A 16,208-nucleotide genomic window follows, 5' to 3' on the forward strand; every position below is an offset into this window, starting at 1 on the left:
GCTTTGGATTGTGGTGCCTTGCTGGGCAGAGCTGCAGGCAGCTTGGTTTCATTTTTTTCTTCCCTTTCAAAAATTGCACTCGTATCTGGCATTCAAAGGACTTGTCGCTGGTGGAGCATATTAATACCAGCCTACTATTGTTCCTTTTAAAGAAAAAAAAGTCATTTATTTTGAGAGGCACCTTTCAAGCATACTATAAAGACATTTTAATTTTTAGTTTGCCAGATTTTATTTCCCTCACGTTTGTGCACATGCTCATTTGTGCGCCAGCTGGCCAACTCAGCACAAGAAGATGTACTGCAGTTCGGTGTGGGCTCCCCAGTGAAGCAGCACATTTTGGGGGCAAGAACAGGATGTGTCTGCCTGATAATCCACCCTCAGGGAATTTGCTGGTTTTCCTACTGGCATATAACTAAACCCGGAGTGAGTAACTCCCTCCACCTGGCAGCAGTGAGCCTACCCATGGCAAAATCTGTGCCCACCGACAGCAGTGGGTGTCCCCGTGAACAGGAGCTTGCCGAAGTGCAGTGGTGGCTCCAGCTTCAGACTCATTGCTCACAGGAGGGGGGTCTCTGAGTCACAGGGGGGCCTCTGAAATCCTAAATCCGCTGCGGCTGTTAAGAGAGAAATTGATTGTTAATGACGGTAATTCCCCTATCTGAATTCTCCTCGGTTTTCCTCTGCCACGCACAGAAGAAACTGTTGCCAATTTGCATTAGGATAAGTTAGACTGTCATGGCTAAGTAGCAAAGTGGTTGTCACTCAGCACTGATGACTGATTTCTCAGGAGATGAAGCTTAAAGTGTTACCTCCCCATCTAACCCAAGTTTAGATTTAATCAGAATTGCAGAAACGTGTCCACAAACATCAGAAGAAGTAATTAGCATAGAAGATTTTTCCCATTTTCTTTCTCCATAGGCTGTTTTCTTTCCCCATTAAGATCCTCAAAACTGTAAAGAGTATTTAGGTCTGCTGAGCCAGCTTGCTGACAACTGTAATATTAATCAGTTGGCTTTCCTTGGGAACTTAGCAGCAATTTTTTACTTTCCTTTCTGATGCTTCTTTGCATCAAATCAACTTGCTGTTGTGCCATGACAGGAGCGTTTGTGATGGGATGTGTTGTTCAAGCAGTACAGGGTAGTGCTGGGGAACTTCATTACCTGTGCTGGAAGCAGAGATTGATGGTGCAGGGTAGTTTGTTTGAGTGCAATGTGACAAGCACCTCTGAAATTTCAGCAGCCAGTCTGGTTATTTCCTCAGAAAGGTCTGTAATGCCCGGTTGGGCGGCTGGGATCCAAACAGCATGGTTTAACATGATGCGTGGAAATGATGTCTGAAAAGATCCTCTGTGAGCTGCTGTCATCATAATTGTGCTTTTTCCTGCCGCCTTGTATCCTGGCTCACTCTGTCAATAGCCGAGATTCATGACTGTACATTAACAGGCTCTGAATCTTATTTGTACCATGGTTGGGGCAGACACCAATTAACACTTGGCAGGCTCAGAAATGGTATACTCCCCATCTGACATTCAAAAGAACCATTCTCAATGTTGGGGATTTTTTTCCCCTCTCCTGACTTTTGAAGTCGGAAGGAGATCAAACACCCAGATTGGACAGCCGCCTAATACAGCTTCTTTGTAGATTCTTTCCAATGCTATTAAAAGAACAAAGACCTGAACCCTAATGAATATGAATACCTTAATGTGACACTTTATTACAGCCACTTGCTGGAGCTGGTAAGATAAATTTTAAAAAATGGAAAGATGAAAGGTAACTTGGTGGGTTGAAGGATTACATGATTATTTTAATTTAGAGATGAATGAGTTCTTTGTTTAAGACTTCGTTTATTTGTTCGGAGAAGTTTCTGATACGATGGTACAGGTAACTAAGTAAGAAAGGACGTGGGAGAAGGCAGACAGGAGGCTGAGGCTATTTTCCATCTTGTTGAAAGACGGCTTTGATTCCAAGTAGAGTAGGGTAATGCATACGCTGCAGCTGTGAGCAGCATTTCCAAATGCTTTGGTGAGCATATACCTCACACTCTTCCCACTCTAGGCGCTGTGTTTTGTTTTGATTTTTTTCCACTTACTGACTTCTGAAGTAGTCACTGGATTTAACACCAAAACAGGGGAAGAAAGGCTTACCCTGTGAAGCTGTACAAAATACACATTCAGTGTAATGTAATGCTGGAGTCCAGAGTCCCAGCATCTTTCCCTTGCTTTTTCTCTTTGATTTTATTCTCTCTCTTAATTTTGTTTTTTTTTTCCCTGGTATTTCAAAGTGGTGGGAAGAGCCACGCTCAGGAATACATTCTGTCCTCTTTTCAGTACCTGGGGAATTTAGTCTTATAATTCCCAGCATATTTAATTGCAATTAACTGTGTCAAGCTCTTATGGATCAATGCTAGAAGAGATCTTACTTCTATTGAAAAGCTGAGCCACATACATAGCAGTGTGCAGCTGCTCCAGAGGGCAAGAAGGACAAAGACAGAGATGGGCAGGCAAAGCTTTTAAAGCAGCACTTACCATTTCCTCAGATCCACCAGGACATGACGAGCATTAGAGCAGGCTCACATCACAGCCACTGAAAAAAATAAGCCCAAGATCCAGTAGAAAAAGGTGTGCTAAAATACACCAGTCTTATGGCCTGAGGTCAAATCCAAGTATGTCTTCCTTGTTCACTTGGGACAAAGTAGGGATCCAAGAGTTTTCTTGGTCACTGGAAAAGCCATATCAGCTTCCCTGTGGCCATGTGCCTTTACCCACCATCCCCAACCAGCGTTGGTGACAGCTGCACCATGGCATGCCTCCCCACTCCCAGTTTTGTAGCCAATATCAAACTGAACCTACTTACAGGTTCTGAAACATCCGGGTAAATGTTCTGTCTTTTCCTATACATGGCCCAGGCAAGTAGCAGAAGGACCAGTGCAGGCTTCCACACACAGCTGAGGGGCGAAGGGGAAACTCACATGTTCCTGCTGTGAAGGAAATTTTTTTTTAAAAAAGGAATGGGCATGAAAACAAACAACACTGCTCTAGCTCCATGCTTCCCTACCTTCTGCTTTTCCTCAACGGGGGGGGAATAGGATAAGGGAGGTGAGATAAGCAGTTCGTCCCGCCAGAGTCGGCAGGAGCTGCCGGTGCTCAGCAGAGATCAGACACTTGCAGCTCCGCAGTGCCATCAGAAACATCCATTTCAATTCCACTTGCTTCTGCCTGTGCACTTTTTCAAGCCTAACCTGAGAAGGCAGGAAGGATCCCATTCTGCGACGATCCAACAGTAATGGCAGAATTATTGGCACTTAACCCCTTAGCTCATTTAATTTGTTCTTTGAAAGATGCCAGCATCATATTGCACGTGATATAGTTAGAGACATGGAGTCACATCAAATTAGTTCATTGCGATAGGTTACAGATCAAAACATCAATAAGACATAAGATTGATTAATATGCCGTAAGCTACCAGATGAACTTCTGCATTGAAATGTGTGATTTGAGGTGCCTTTAACCGGGGGATAATTGCTTCTTTAATTATAATTGAGGTGTTCAACAGAGTAGTTTAATTGCAGGACAGGGTGCAACGAACAGTTTGGTGACCCAGTTGGGTTTCAAACTAGATGTAATATTTATCCACGTTCATGGCTTTAATTAGAAACTAGAGCAAGGGGAAAAGCATCCCTGAGTCAAAAGACAGAAGATGGTATTTTGTCGAGTCAAGATGACTGTGGCACAGGCTTTATTCAGCTGCTCTTGCACGGGCAAAAACTGGTGGAAGCTGGGGACTTCTCCAAATAGGCAGCATCAGGTGGCTGCTCCATCTAATTGATTATTAATACAACTGCTGTTTGCTTTGTTTTGTGAGAGCCACTTATGTTTTGCAGCAGTTATCCCTTAATTGGGAGTTCATGTGCATGCATTTCCATGCAGGTGTGTGTCACCGAGGCAGCGTTTTATATTCCCAGCAGGAAAGTGAGCTCTAAGAAAGGCGAGCAGAGAAGTTTGTGGCCACAAATACTAATTAGCTGCAAAGTGACACTGTCCTCTGCAGCGCCTTGCAACATAGAGCAGAACTGCCTTTGGGCACCAGCGGGAGGAGGAGTGGGGAGAGGGAGGTGGGTTTGTGTGCAGAAGGAGCACAGCCCAAAATCAGTGAGACCTGTGCATTCATTTTGCCCTGGAGAGTCATTGGGTAAGGTCTGGCAATGCAGGCCTGGACTTCTTCAAAAGTATGGGATAAAGCTCCCCGTAATTGTCAGTGTCCGGTCCCATATGTTTCTGTTCCTTTTTACATACTTTTTACACCCCAATCTACTGATGGGTGGTCAGGGCACTCTTTTGAGAAGTGTGAGAGGTAGGTCACAACGCCCTGCTTGAGGAGACGCTTGTGTTTCGGTCTCGTGCTTTTCTGGGAAATACACTGACTACCAGCTTATTAGGTGGCCTTACTTTTACATTTCCTAATGGTTCATTTCCACGGTGCCAAGATGCACAGCTCTTCTTGCAGGATCAAGTTTCATTTTGAGACCTGAATTTTGGATTTTTGGAAGGGGGCTGTCCCTGGGGACTGCAGCCACCCCGTGATCTCCTGTTCCCTTAGTGAACTTAACGATCCTGAAAAGCATATAGCTCTGTGCTGTGAAGACGACGCCATCTATTTAGCTACCCATTCATCCAAACAACTACAAATGTCACATTGGGAACCCATTTAAAGCTGTTTCCAAACAGGCCCCTCCCAGTTACTTTGGGGATCAAGGAGTCCACATGCCTGTGTGGTGCTGAAAATACCAGCCAAGACATGAGACCTCCATCCCAAACCCCTCTTTCAAACAGGAAAGGGAGCCCGGCAATTCCTGGTGGCCACACAGCAGCCACCATGATTTTCAGGTAATGATCCTGTGATCTGTATTTGAATTTGGGGCTCTTTGAAACAGCATTTTCCATCTGCTACTACCTGAGCCATGCAGTCCACCTCAGCATTTGACGTTTCTTCTGTAAGGCTTCACTTCCTCATTGTGCAGAGCTACGTACACCCGATGTAGATTTTAGTACTCAAGCAGAAAGCTGGGTATATGTGCAATTAAGGAATTGTTTCTACAACAGGAACACAAATTCCCCTTATTGGCAGCAGAAGCACAGTAACAACAACAAATGCTGAACACAGTAACTGAACAAAATGTGACAATGGTTTGTATTTGCTGTCTCATTCTCAATATGTGTTTTGCAGTGTCTCTAGCTGTAATTTCAGCCTCATAGGAGACCACTCTTTTTTTTCTCTCTTTTTTTTTTTTAACCTTAAATGGGTACAAAATCTATTTCCAGTAAGTAGTGTGCGGAGGACAGCATCCTCTTCAGTGGGCAGTTGCCAGAATGAAAGTGTACATTTGAAATCAAATCCAAAAATCAAATAACATTCTTGAAAGAGGCACTTGAGTCTCACGGTACCTGAAATAGCTACTGGCTCAATTATCAGTATGAAAACAGCTAAAGTTTTTTCTGTCTCACTTGGGCATCTTGTGCTGTGTCCAAATCAGTAGTTAGCTTCACAAATGGTTTATTCTTACAGGCACATGTATGTGTGCCCTTACTATAAATATGGTGTGGGATGCGTTTCTGTTATAATTTGGGTGAAGCCGTGATCTCCCTGTGGCTGTTGGAGGTGATGGGAGCTCAGCAGGGACTTCAACGAGGTGAGTGGTGCCACCATGACCGGTTGGCATGGCTGTAGATAACACCAGCTACAACGCCAGCACGGTTGAGGGACCTGATGGAAGCTAGATGAGCCTGTATCCCTTTTCCATTCGTGGGTTTCTGTTGGAGTAGATGTGCTTCTGCTCCACCAGTTTCTAAAATAGTCACGCATACGCAAGTGTGCCAAGAGATTTAAGTGTCTAGCAATGCCCATAACTTGGTATGGCTAAATTTGTGTCAGCAATTAGCTTCCGTAATAGGTTTTCCTGCATATGCAGTCGCCTGTGGGATTTACGTTCCCTGTGTTCATTTAGTCTGCACAGAAGCCTGTCCTGTCTTAGTCTCTGTGCGTGCTCCTTATTTCGGGGTGTTGCTGGAAACGTCCTGCTGCAGCGCAGGTCTGGCTGCAGCTCAGAGGCAGAGCCGGAGCGGTGATTGCAGGTTTTCTGTTCTTGCTGATGGTCTTGCTTTTCCTGTTGGGTGGCATGTGGCAGGTTCCCTCTGTTAATTAGAACAAATGTGCCAATTATGTTAATGTATCTCCCGATACCAATCAGCGAATAATTAGAGACAACACATCTGTCTCTCGCTGGGGAGCGGGATGGCAGAAAAGGCACTGCAAGGTACGTCGCTCTAAATTCCAGCCGTCTCGGATCGCGTGCTTCCTCAGCTGGTCGCGGGCACGGCTCAGTCTTGAGGCAGGCTTGCCAGCGCCTTAGGAGCACTGGATGTGTAGATCCAGCACAGCTGCCAGGAGCAGTGTGCCTCACTGCTCTGCAAATTAAAACCAGAGGACTAAGGAGCTCTGACCAAAAACCAGCTGACTTCAGGTGTGCTCCACCTTCCCAGCATCCATAGTTGCTGTGAGTCGGGATTTAATTCACTGTGCTCACACCTTTACTAAGAGGACTTCTCTTGCCAGTCAGTTTGCAAACTTACAGCAAAAATACCTTCTTGAGTGGAAAACTAAACAAAGAAATGGGGATTTTCTGCCTGATTTGTTCCAGGGTGCTGGCATGTAAGAAAAAAACAGTTGCATGTTGTTGCAATTTTCCATAGCTGTCATCTCCATGAGGGAATAGTTACCCCATCCTTCATGGCAGTGTGTTGCCAATTAAATTATTTTTGTTATGATAAGAAAGAACCATTTATGAATGGCAAGTATGCAAACCATTTATGATGTCATGACATTATGATCAGGGGGCTGGAGCACCTCCCCTATTGAGGCCAGGCTGAGAAATATGAGGTTGTTTCGCCTACAGAAGAGAAGGTTCTGGGGAGACCTTATAGCAGCCTTTCAGTACCTTAAGGGGCCCTACAGAAAAGATGAGAAGTGACTCTTTATCAGGGGATGCAGTGATAGGATGAGGGCTAACAGTTTTAAACTGAAAGAGGTCAGATTTATATTAGATATTAGGAAGAAATTCTTCACTCTGAGGGTGGTGAGACCCTGGCACAGGTTGCCCAGGGAAGTTGTGGATGCCTCCTCCCTGGACATGTTCAAGGTCAGGTTGGATGGGGCTTTGGGCAACCTGGGCTGGTGGGAGATGTCCCTGCCCATGGCAGGGGGGTTGGACTGGATGATTTTTAAGGTCCCTTCCAACCGAAACCATTCTATGATTCTACGATATGCACAGCCATCCGTATCTTTATTAATAACAAAGGGAGGGTTGTGCCTGATTTGATTGAATAAATAGTGCTAGGTACCTCTTCCGGAATCATTGTGACTATAGCTAGTAGTATACATTCTCAACGTTTAGGCAAAAGCAAATATCTACGTCTTCTCCAGAGAGTTGAAAAATGGAGCCACGAGGGCTTGATTTGGTATGACTCCAAAGACAAGTATCTTGTGCACTTTGAAATACCCATGGATATTCTGCACCCCCTCTGTCCGCTCACCCAGAGGGCTGTGAGTCTCTGGCACATAAATGTCCAGTTCCTCAACTGCAAGCCTTGTGAGCATGGCAGCTTCCCCAGGGTGCCAGTCACTGTTATTCTGGCAGGAGAATTAAATTCAGGATAAGTGTCTGCATTGACTGGATTAACAACCTGCTTCAGCGAAGGGGCTGCGCTTTGGGGAATGACGTGGCATCAAAAGAGATTGTTGCTTTTAACTTCTGTAATAACAGTTTGCATACTTGCCACTCATAAATCACACTGTCTCATTCTGCTTTGTTCTCTTCTCTCTTGCATTTGACACCTGATCTCTTCCTGCTTAAGTGACAGCACAACTCCACTCCCACCTGTTCTGGTTACCTCAGAAAAATAAAACTGAGATTTGGAGGTCCTGAGCACTGCAGTGACCTGCACTAGAAAAAATGGGGCTGTTAGTAACTGAAAATAAGCACCAACAAAGGTCTCATTTACATGTTGTAGTGTGTTTACTGTTGGTTACTATTTCTACAAGGACTGAGGGAGAAAACAACCACTGGAGGGGTGTGAGTTTTTTTATGTTGCTCTACTGATGGCTAAAATGGGTATGAAAGGAGACTCCCACCTCTTGTCAAGTCATCCATCAGTTCCTCCCTGCAGATTTGATGAAATTATAGTTTGCAACATGAAGAGACTTGTGACATCATGGAAACCTGGATGCCAGAAGAAGACTGAATTAGACGGATTAAAGAGGTATCTTGTAGAAGAGATGGGGTTTAGACATGCACACACAGTACTGATGAACTGGCAAAACAGATTTTTCAGAAAAAATGCATCTTGTTGTTCTGCAACTTAATGTTTTATTGTTAGTAGATTCTGTGAGCCATTTAGTGAAAAAGATCTTTTTCCTAAGAGATCTGATGAAGAGCCAGAGGCAGTATATTAGTTTGTATAGATTATCTCTTTTTTCTGATATTAGCAACTCCTGTTTTCATATCATCTTCAGTATTTTTGCAAGGATGACAGGGAATTTAATGCTCACAGCTTTAATTTTGTCTAATCAGCTGAGACCCAGACTGAATATGCATGTATGTGTTTTTGTGGAGAGAGGAAGTGTTGCAGAGTACTGGAAAAAGAGAACCATGTGCTTGAGCGTGGAGCCTTGCACGGTGCCAAGGGCTGCTGGAGTATGAGCTTGGATGGGCATCCAGAAATGTTTTGGACTTAGACCATGTAAACCAAGAAAGACATGTTGTTTGTGTGAGAGGCGGGGGTTAAGTGGCAGCCTACCACTGGTTGAGAGGTAAGCTCCTGGCTTGCTTTCTGGTCTGGGGTGTACGCAGACTTGACCAGTGGGTGAGGAGGGATCTAAATACTGCCAATGACTGAACAGGAATCTGTCTGTCTTGGTTATACTTGATACCTGCGAGGGTTCAGGAAAAGAGGAAGAACTGTTTTAGTCATCTGAGCAAGGAAAACCAGGTTATTGTCTAAGAGCTTGTATCTTCCACGGTAAAACATGAATGTTGCAGTGTCAGAATCACAGCCTCCAAAGCTTTATGTCTTTTTTTCTTTCTTCTCTGTTCCTCGCAGACACGCATATCTATTTCCACAGCCCTTTTTGCACCACTGATTTTAAGTTATACAGCATCGATAGCTGCAAAGCTACCACATACTGCAGTGATCTGCTGTAGGAGAGGAGGGTTTAAATCAAGCCTTCCTCGGGGCAGTGACTTTGCATGCACTAAAGTGTGCGCCTTTAGAAGCAGCTCACATCTAATGTGCATCCACCCCAACTGGGGTAGGGGAGCTGGAGCTGCTTAAAGTTGGGCTAAAGATGGGGAGCAGGCAGTGGGCAGCTTGAATCCAAGCCCACGTCCACCAGTGCAGGTCTTGCAGTGTTGGACCGGCTCCATCCAGGGATGAATCGAGGCCTCTGTTTAACACAGGGAGAGGCATCGGTTTTCTCCCCACAGCTTGGGGCAGTCTTGGGGGGGTGGCAGGTTCTCTGTTGATTTTGAGGTATGCTGATGGTCAAGCAGTTCCTCAAATGTCTTTGGAAAAGTGGGGTTTGTGAGAGCAGGTCTTGGCAGTTAGTGCCTCGCGGGTCTGGTGTGTTGATTGTGTTTATGTTTTCCTTCCTTTAATTAAAGCCTGGGCACAAGCTGAAGTGATCCAGTGACATGAAGGCCCGGCTTTGATCCATCCAGGGCCCCAGTCCCATCCTTCAGAGCACGCTTAGTTAAAATGAAAACAAGCTACTAGATTTGCAGCCAAATTATATTAGGGGTGCTCACAGCAGTCAGCTGGGATATAATAGGGTGTTTCTTTAGGAAGGCAATAAAGAGAACATTGTCTAGATTAAAAATCACATATGAAAATATTTTTCTGTGTAACCAAGGAAATTACGCTTTATTAAAATAAAATATAGCTTGCATAAGAAAAGGGAAAAATAAGCACTGATGTAGTCTTTGTGATTCCCTATTTCCTTGGTAACTGTCTCTATTTCGTTTAATCTTGATTGCAACAAAACAATAACATGCATGTATGTGTGAATGCATGTATACTTAAAAACATTGGCGTGTTTGTAATTTGTTAGTGTGACCTACTCTGGTATGAGGCCTCAGTGCATTAGACCCAGGGCAGGTACATACAAGGTTACCGTATTATTAACTGCCTAATTAGACAAGACATACTAAAGAATGTGTGAGCACTCTACTGTTTTTGGGTTTCTGATGTTATAAGAGAATTTAGATTGTAGATACGGTCCTAAGGTATCACTCCTTCCTTATCTTGTGCCTCAGACTCTGCAAACAGAGATCCACTATTTGTCTCTGTACAGCAGCTGGCAGCCTTTGAAAATGCATTGATATTTTCAAGGCAAGGCAAGACAGCTGCTGTGTGGATGGGTGGGAGGAAAGGGGGCCTGAAGGAAAGGGTAAGCATGAAGGTTGCTCTCCCGCATTTGTTTCCTGGTGTTTCATTTCAGTTGGCAGCGTGCCTCAGGTGAGTCCTTCGTGATGTACCTTGACTCATAGCATTTTCTGGGATGAGCAGTGTAATCACAGATACTGTGTCCGTTGTGGTGTGACCTTGTGCTGACTCACTGCTTCTCCTCTTGCCCTTTGAAACCCCAAGGTGGAGTGGCTGAAGAACGAAGAGGTTATTGATCCTGTGGAAGACCGAAATTTTTACATCACCATTGATCACAACCTGATCATCAAGCAAGCCCGGCTTTCTGACACAGCCAATTACACTTGTGTTGCCAAAAACATAGTGGCCAAAAGGAAAAGCACCACGGCGACTGTGATTGTCTATGGTAAGTGATGCCTGGTCCTGCTGTAGTGGATGGACGTGTGCTCAGAACGAGAGATGGGGCAGGAGAGGGATGCAAAATGCCTGTGTGCAACTCTTACTGTGGCCAGTGGCCAGGCTGGGCCACCTGTGCTATGTGTTGACTTGCAGCCGTATGCAGGGACTGCAGTCAGGGTTCATTACCAAAAACTCTCAGAAGTACAGGTCTGAGGTCTGATAGCTTGGCTTACTGGTGACGGACAGCGTTAAAGGAGGAACAGGCACCTACACAACACCCGGTTGCCTCATTGAAGAGAAGGCAGTTGCTCCCCTTACCATAACACACGCTGGCTGGATGCAGCATGGAGCCATTAGGACACCTCCTCCAGCAGGAGTGTCTAAGACATTGCTTTCTACCAGCACGTTTCATGTTCTAAGTGACACTTTTCAGAAATAAGAGTAAAACTGAAAAGAAATTTGTGCTTGCAGATGCTGGTAAGAGTGTCAGAGCTTAGCAGAATCTTCCATCTTCTTATATCTCTTTAAATAAACTTATTTTTGATGTCTACTATCAAAACATACTCTGATGTCAGGGACAAAGTAGCAAAGCACTTTGAGACTGCAGTTCACAGGCACACAACCTAGCTTAAAAAAAACAACATTGAGGGATTATGAGGCATGGGATAACATTATTCTGCGTCTGCATCCACAGCCTCTGATTTTGAGGATGGCCATGATTTGGCTGAGGAGGGGCCAGAGGAGATGGCCAACTGGGGTATCTCTCAGCCCATGTTGTGCTGTAGCTCTGCCCCATCAATTCGAGCCTTTGACCCTGCAAAGTTATTGCTCGACACATCCCAGGTGTGGGTATCCACCAGAACAAAGCCCTCTCTGATAGCGTGCCAGCTGAGTGTCCTGGTGTTCCTTACAATCAGTTTAATTATAGGATAGACAAGTAGGAAAAAATCCCTATGATTATCCCTAATATTCATTTCATATTCAGGGTAGCAGTTAGATTTAATTGTAAGCAGTTGCTTCCCTGAAGTTACAATGAAGGCCTTTTAGTTCAGTTTTTATAGAAAACCAACTGAATTGAGTTGATTAGCAGTGTTTGTGATACTGAGGGATGGACCATGCGAGAGCACTGTGTTTTGTAACTGTGATGAATGCAGAAACATAAAGATGTAGGCATACTGCAACTCCTCCTCATACATATACAGCACTTTTTTTCAGCAGCGCAGACAAGAGACATGGGGGAGCAGCCATTTTCATGGGGTTTGCTACCAGAGCTGCTTAAGGGTGTGTCATATCACAAGCATTTGGGTTTAGGGGAGCTGAGCAGTTAGTATGTTATCTATACAAAGAGCAGCACAGCTCCTTCTTCATCTATCCCTATCCCAGAAACTGAGGTGGGTGAAAAAGAGAGTCAGCATAAATAGCTTCCCAGAGATGAATATCTTCCCAAAGTCCAGTGATAAAAATGCATTTAGTGTGAGTTCACTCTGAACAGCTTAAATGTCTGTTATGGAAGTGCTGGGACATTCATATGCACCAGCTATGCCCACAGAGGGGTGAGTGAAGTTTTCCTGACATCCTGAAATCTTCTTCTGGAAAGAAAGGGAAAGAAAATTACCCATTTTTTAATCAAAGCTTGAGGGTCCCTCAGCACACATAGATGATGGGTACATCTGTGACCAAGCTGGAGTGCAGGTTACCTCCCTTTGGAAAAGGGTACAGCTTTCAGAGGGCAGGCTTCTGGCTGGCAGAGCTGTGGGTGCTCTCTGAACCCACTGAGATTTTGGCCACATACACGCCACCAGGTGCTTGGTGCTGGGTCTGGTCAGTTTTCAGGAGAAGGCAGGTCACCTGCCAGCCCTAAGAGTCATCAAATGGTGTTTTTCAGCTTTTCTTCAACTTGAACAATGACTTTCAACATCCTGTACATTGGGTACGTTGGAGACGTGGGTTTGTGTATGTTCAGTGTTGCTTCTCGTTCTCTTCCCATGCCGTTGGAGGCTGCATGGCAGAGACACTTTGGGCTGACCAGGATGGCTTGCTTACGTGATCATACCCCTTTTCTCTTGCTTTTCAGTGAACGGAGGCTGGTCTACCTGGACTGAGTGGTCAGTGTGTAACAGCCGATGCGGGAGAGGCTTCCAGAAGCGTACGAGGACCTGCACCAACCCTGCCCCACTCAACGGTGGTGCCTTCTGCGAGGGCCAGAGCGTTCAGAAAATAGCTTGCACCACTCTGTGTCCAGGTTCAGTATGAACAGTAGTATAGCCCCAGAGAAATAGTTTGTCACCAGTCATTTCAGGAGAAGACTATTAGTTACAAAAGCCTCCTTCTCTTTATTAATAAATGCAACATTTCTGTGAATGAATATGGAATTATATTAAATACGTAGATAAAATAGTGGGCACATTATAGCAAGCCGCAGAGGATTCAGACCCACTTTTGCTTGCACCAGTGTCTCAGCTCTGGTAATTCAGGGGATTTGAAGGACATTCAGAGCTTCAAATTGTAGGAGATAAAGGTTGAAAGCTCTGGAAAAGCACTGGAATTTGAATATAGAAGGCAACTGTGATCTAAATATATTTGCAGTGTCTGTTCAGTCCAGCTGTTACAGCGAGGGTAGCATCTGGGGTGTGGATGTTAAATTTGAGGCATATGTCTACCTGACTTCAAACACAAAGACGTTTATACTAAAAAGAGGTGTGTATGCATACCCTTAAAAGGTATTTACATGTAAACTTCTGAAAAATACAGTATTGCTTTAGGACACGCAAGGTAGTTGGTAGATTTTCTCTTACAAAATTTTGCCATCTGTCCTGTTGTCCAGAGCTTTCCTACCTCTGCAGTCCCACTCAAATCGATGGCCCTACAGTCACCTTCAGCTTGTGAAGCTTGGCCATCCAATGCCAGATCTTAGTCATGGGTGGAACTGGAAGAGCTGAAATTTCACCTCTGGTCACTGTTCCAAGACAGACTCAGGCTCAGGCTGTTTCACTGGAATAATTTCATCATTCGTTCTTCGGTGGTTCAATTTAGTGCTTTTGAAAATGATTTGTGGGATTTTGAAAGGCACTAAACACATTCCTGATTCTGCTCATGTGAAATAGATCAATGCCTCTAGATACTTCTTTTAATAGAAAATATTTAACATTAAATGTCTTCCTACTAAAGAAGAATTTCTGGCCAAGTTTAACTTTAACCTCTGTGTTAAAAAATGCCAAAAAAAATTTACAAATTCCTGACTTCTTATTAATTTTCTTGTACTCTTTGAGCACAGATAATCTGCTGACAAGTTTATGAAAAGAGGAGGAAAGAAATGGGTCTGGAACAGAGGGAAAGGAGAGGGAGAGTGAATGTGCTTCTATGAGCCAGAAATAGGACTTTAGGAAGAGCAGACTGGCGATCTTTCTGCCTTGCTGGGAATGGCCAGGAGTTTTTGTGCCAAGACGTGCACTCCTTTTGCTTGGTCTCTCTCTTATGTAGCCCCTAACAAGTCATGTCCTTTCCTTGTCTCAGTGGATGGCAAGTGGACATCATGGAGCAAGTGGTCCACCTGTGGCACAGAGTGCACCCACTGGCGCCGAAGGGAGTGCACGGCCCCTGCGCCGAAAAATGGGGGGAAGGACTGCGAGGGGCTGGTGCTGCAGTCCAAGAACTGCACCGATGGGCTCTGCATGCAGGGTAAGTGATGCCTCTGGGGTCTGAGATGTATGGGGCCACAGAAAAACCTGCAATAGCTGCAGATCAGCATCGGTCACCTAAAATCACAGAACCACTCGTAGGATGGAGAAATTAGTTAATCCAGTTCTGGACACCCTACTCTTCTCCCCTGAAGATGAGTGTAATGCCTTCTGAGGTTTATGAAGTTGAGCAGTGAAGAATTAGAAAGTCTCATAACACAACCCTCTGCCCCCTGCCCTCCCCACCAAACAGTCCTTCTTTCTAATACCACCTCAGCATCTGTCCAGGGAAGCTTGGCAGTGACCCTTACAGCAATGCAAATGAAAAGTAGAGGGTTTAGGGCAAAGCCAGCATTTTCAAAAGAGTAAACTTGGCAAAGCAGATCAGCTTGTGGCTTCTTACTGTCAGAAATGGTGGATGCATGTGTTTCTACACATAATAGTTCTGCCCCTTTTTGAATTTGGAGTGCCCTGTAGTGGAAAGAGGTACCCTGTATCTATGCAGTGCCTATGCAAACTGCATATATAGTTATCAGCATGCTGCAGCCTCATGAAGACCAGCTCTAGCTCTGAAGTCTGTTCTGCCTGCACATATTCACGCCATGGTCCTGCCTTTGTGGCTAATAAGAGCGAGAAGTAGAAAAGGTAGGTTTTTAGTGTGATTCTGACATATGCTGATGAACAATTAGTCTTCTCTGCACCCCATCCCTTCTCAAAAATTAGGTCTTCTCTGTTCTGCTGGTGCATTGAAACTTCCTTTCACATTTCGTTAGCACAAAATCTTCACCTGCACCTCACTTCTCTTCCTTCATCCTGTCTCTCTGCAGTACTTCTCTGTTGAACCCCAGCTCTCCGTTGTCCAAAGAGTTGTGGCTGTAACTATCCAGTATCTATGTATCCAGATCATAAAATGCTTTGAGTTCTCTCATGAAAAAGGAATTAGGAATTTTTATTCTCTGAGGCAGGTTGCTTTTAACTGAAATAGTCACGATGACAGAACAGTGACACTACTAGCTAATAAATAGGCCTACTTCTTGAATAAGTGCCATATAGGTATACAGGTAGCTACTGTGCTGGTGGCGATCTCTGAGCTACCTTATGGCACAGCATGGCCATTTGCTCTGAGGTTTCCCAGATTTACAAAAAAAGGCTTCTTCGGTGGGGCTCGCACAAATGCTTTCATCACTTTAAAAACTATTAGTCAATGTCAGCAGCCTATAAAGCTGTAGTTCCTCAAAACGTTTGTTTTTATGGTGAAGACAGAAAGGCGAGATTCAGAGCTCGTCTCTTTTTCTTTTCTAAAGTTAGAAAAAAAAAATCCAGCCACGTCTCATTGTATAACACCTTGGTGACTTTTATAGTGGAGAAGCTAACGCACCTCCACCTCCAGTGGTGTGAATAAGTCATTATGATAAATTAGGAAGAAAAGATACATTTCCCCATACAGAAGAGCTCTTCACTGTCAGAATATATTTAGACAGGTGTATGTCATCTTTGTGTATGTGCATAAAGAGAGCCATTTAAGCAGAAATCTTGTGGAAACGTAGATATAATGGTACAGCAGAATAAAAGCCCTGTAGGGATCTCATTTATCTGTTGATGGTATATTGCATTTTATTTGTGAAAGTGAATGCTGAGTATAAAGCAGAGGTCTTCATCAG

At 44.4% G+C, this 16,208-nt stretch overlaps 1 protein-coding gene across 1 annotated transcript in view; it reads left to right on the forward strand.

Annotated features, from left to right (window-relative positions):
* The window catches only part of UNC5C (unc-5 homolog C (C. elegans)), an 87,397-nt gene that overhangs the window by 33,056 nt on the left and 38,133 nt on the right, over positions 1-16,208 (forward strand). Inside the window, exons 6-8 of the mRNA XM_010193765.1 lie at positions 10,697-10,877; positions 12,945-13,112; positions 14,384-14,548. Coding sequence (XP_010192067.1) covers positions 10,697-10,877; positions 12,945-13,112; positions 14,384-14,548 — 514 coding nt within the window. The remainder of the gene's footprint in view (positions 1-10,696; positions 10,878-12,944; positions 13,113-14,383; positions 14,549-16,208) is intronic.

The sequence above is a fragment of the Mesitornis unicolor genome, unplaced genomic scaffold (assembly GCF_000695765.1).
Source record: "Mesitornis unicolor isolate BGI_N332 unplaced genomic scaffold, ASM69576v1 scaffold221, whole genome shotgun sequence".
NCBI classification, from domain to species: Eukaryota; Metazoa; Chordata; class Aves; order Mesitornithiformes; family Mesitornithidae; genus Mesitornis; species Mesitornis unicolor.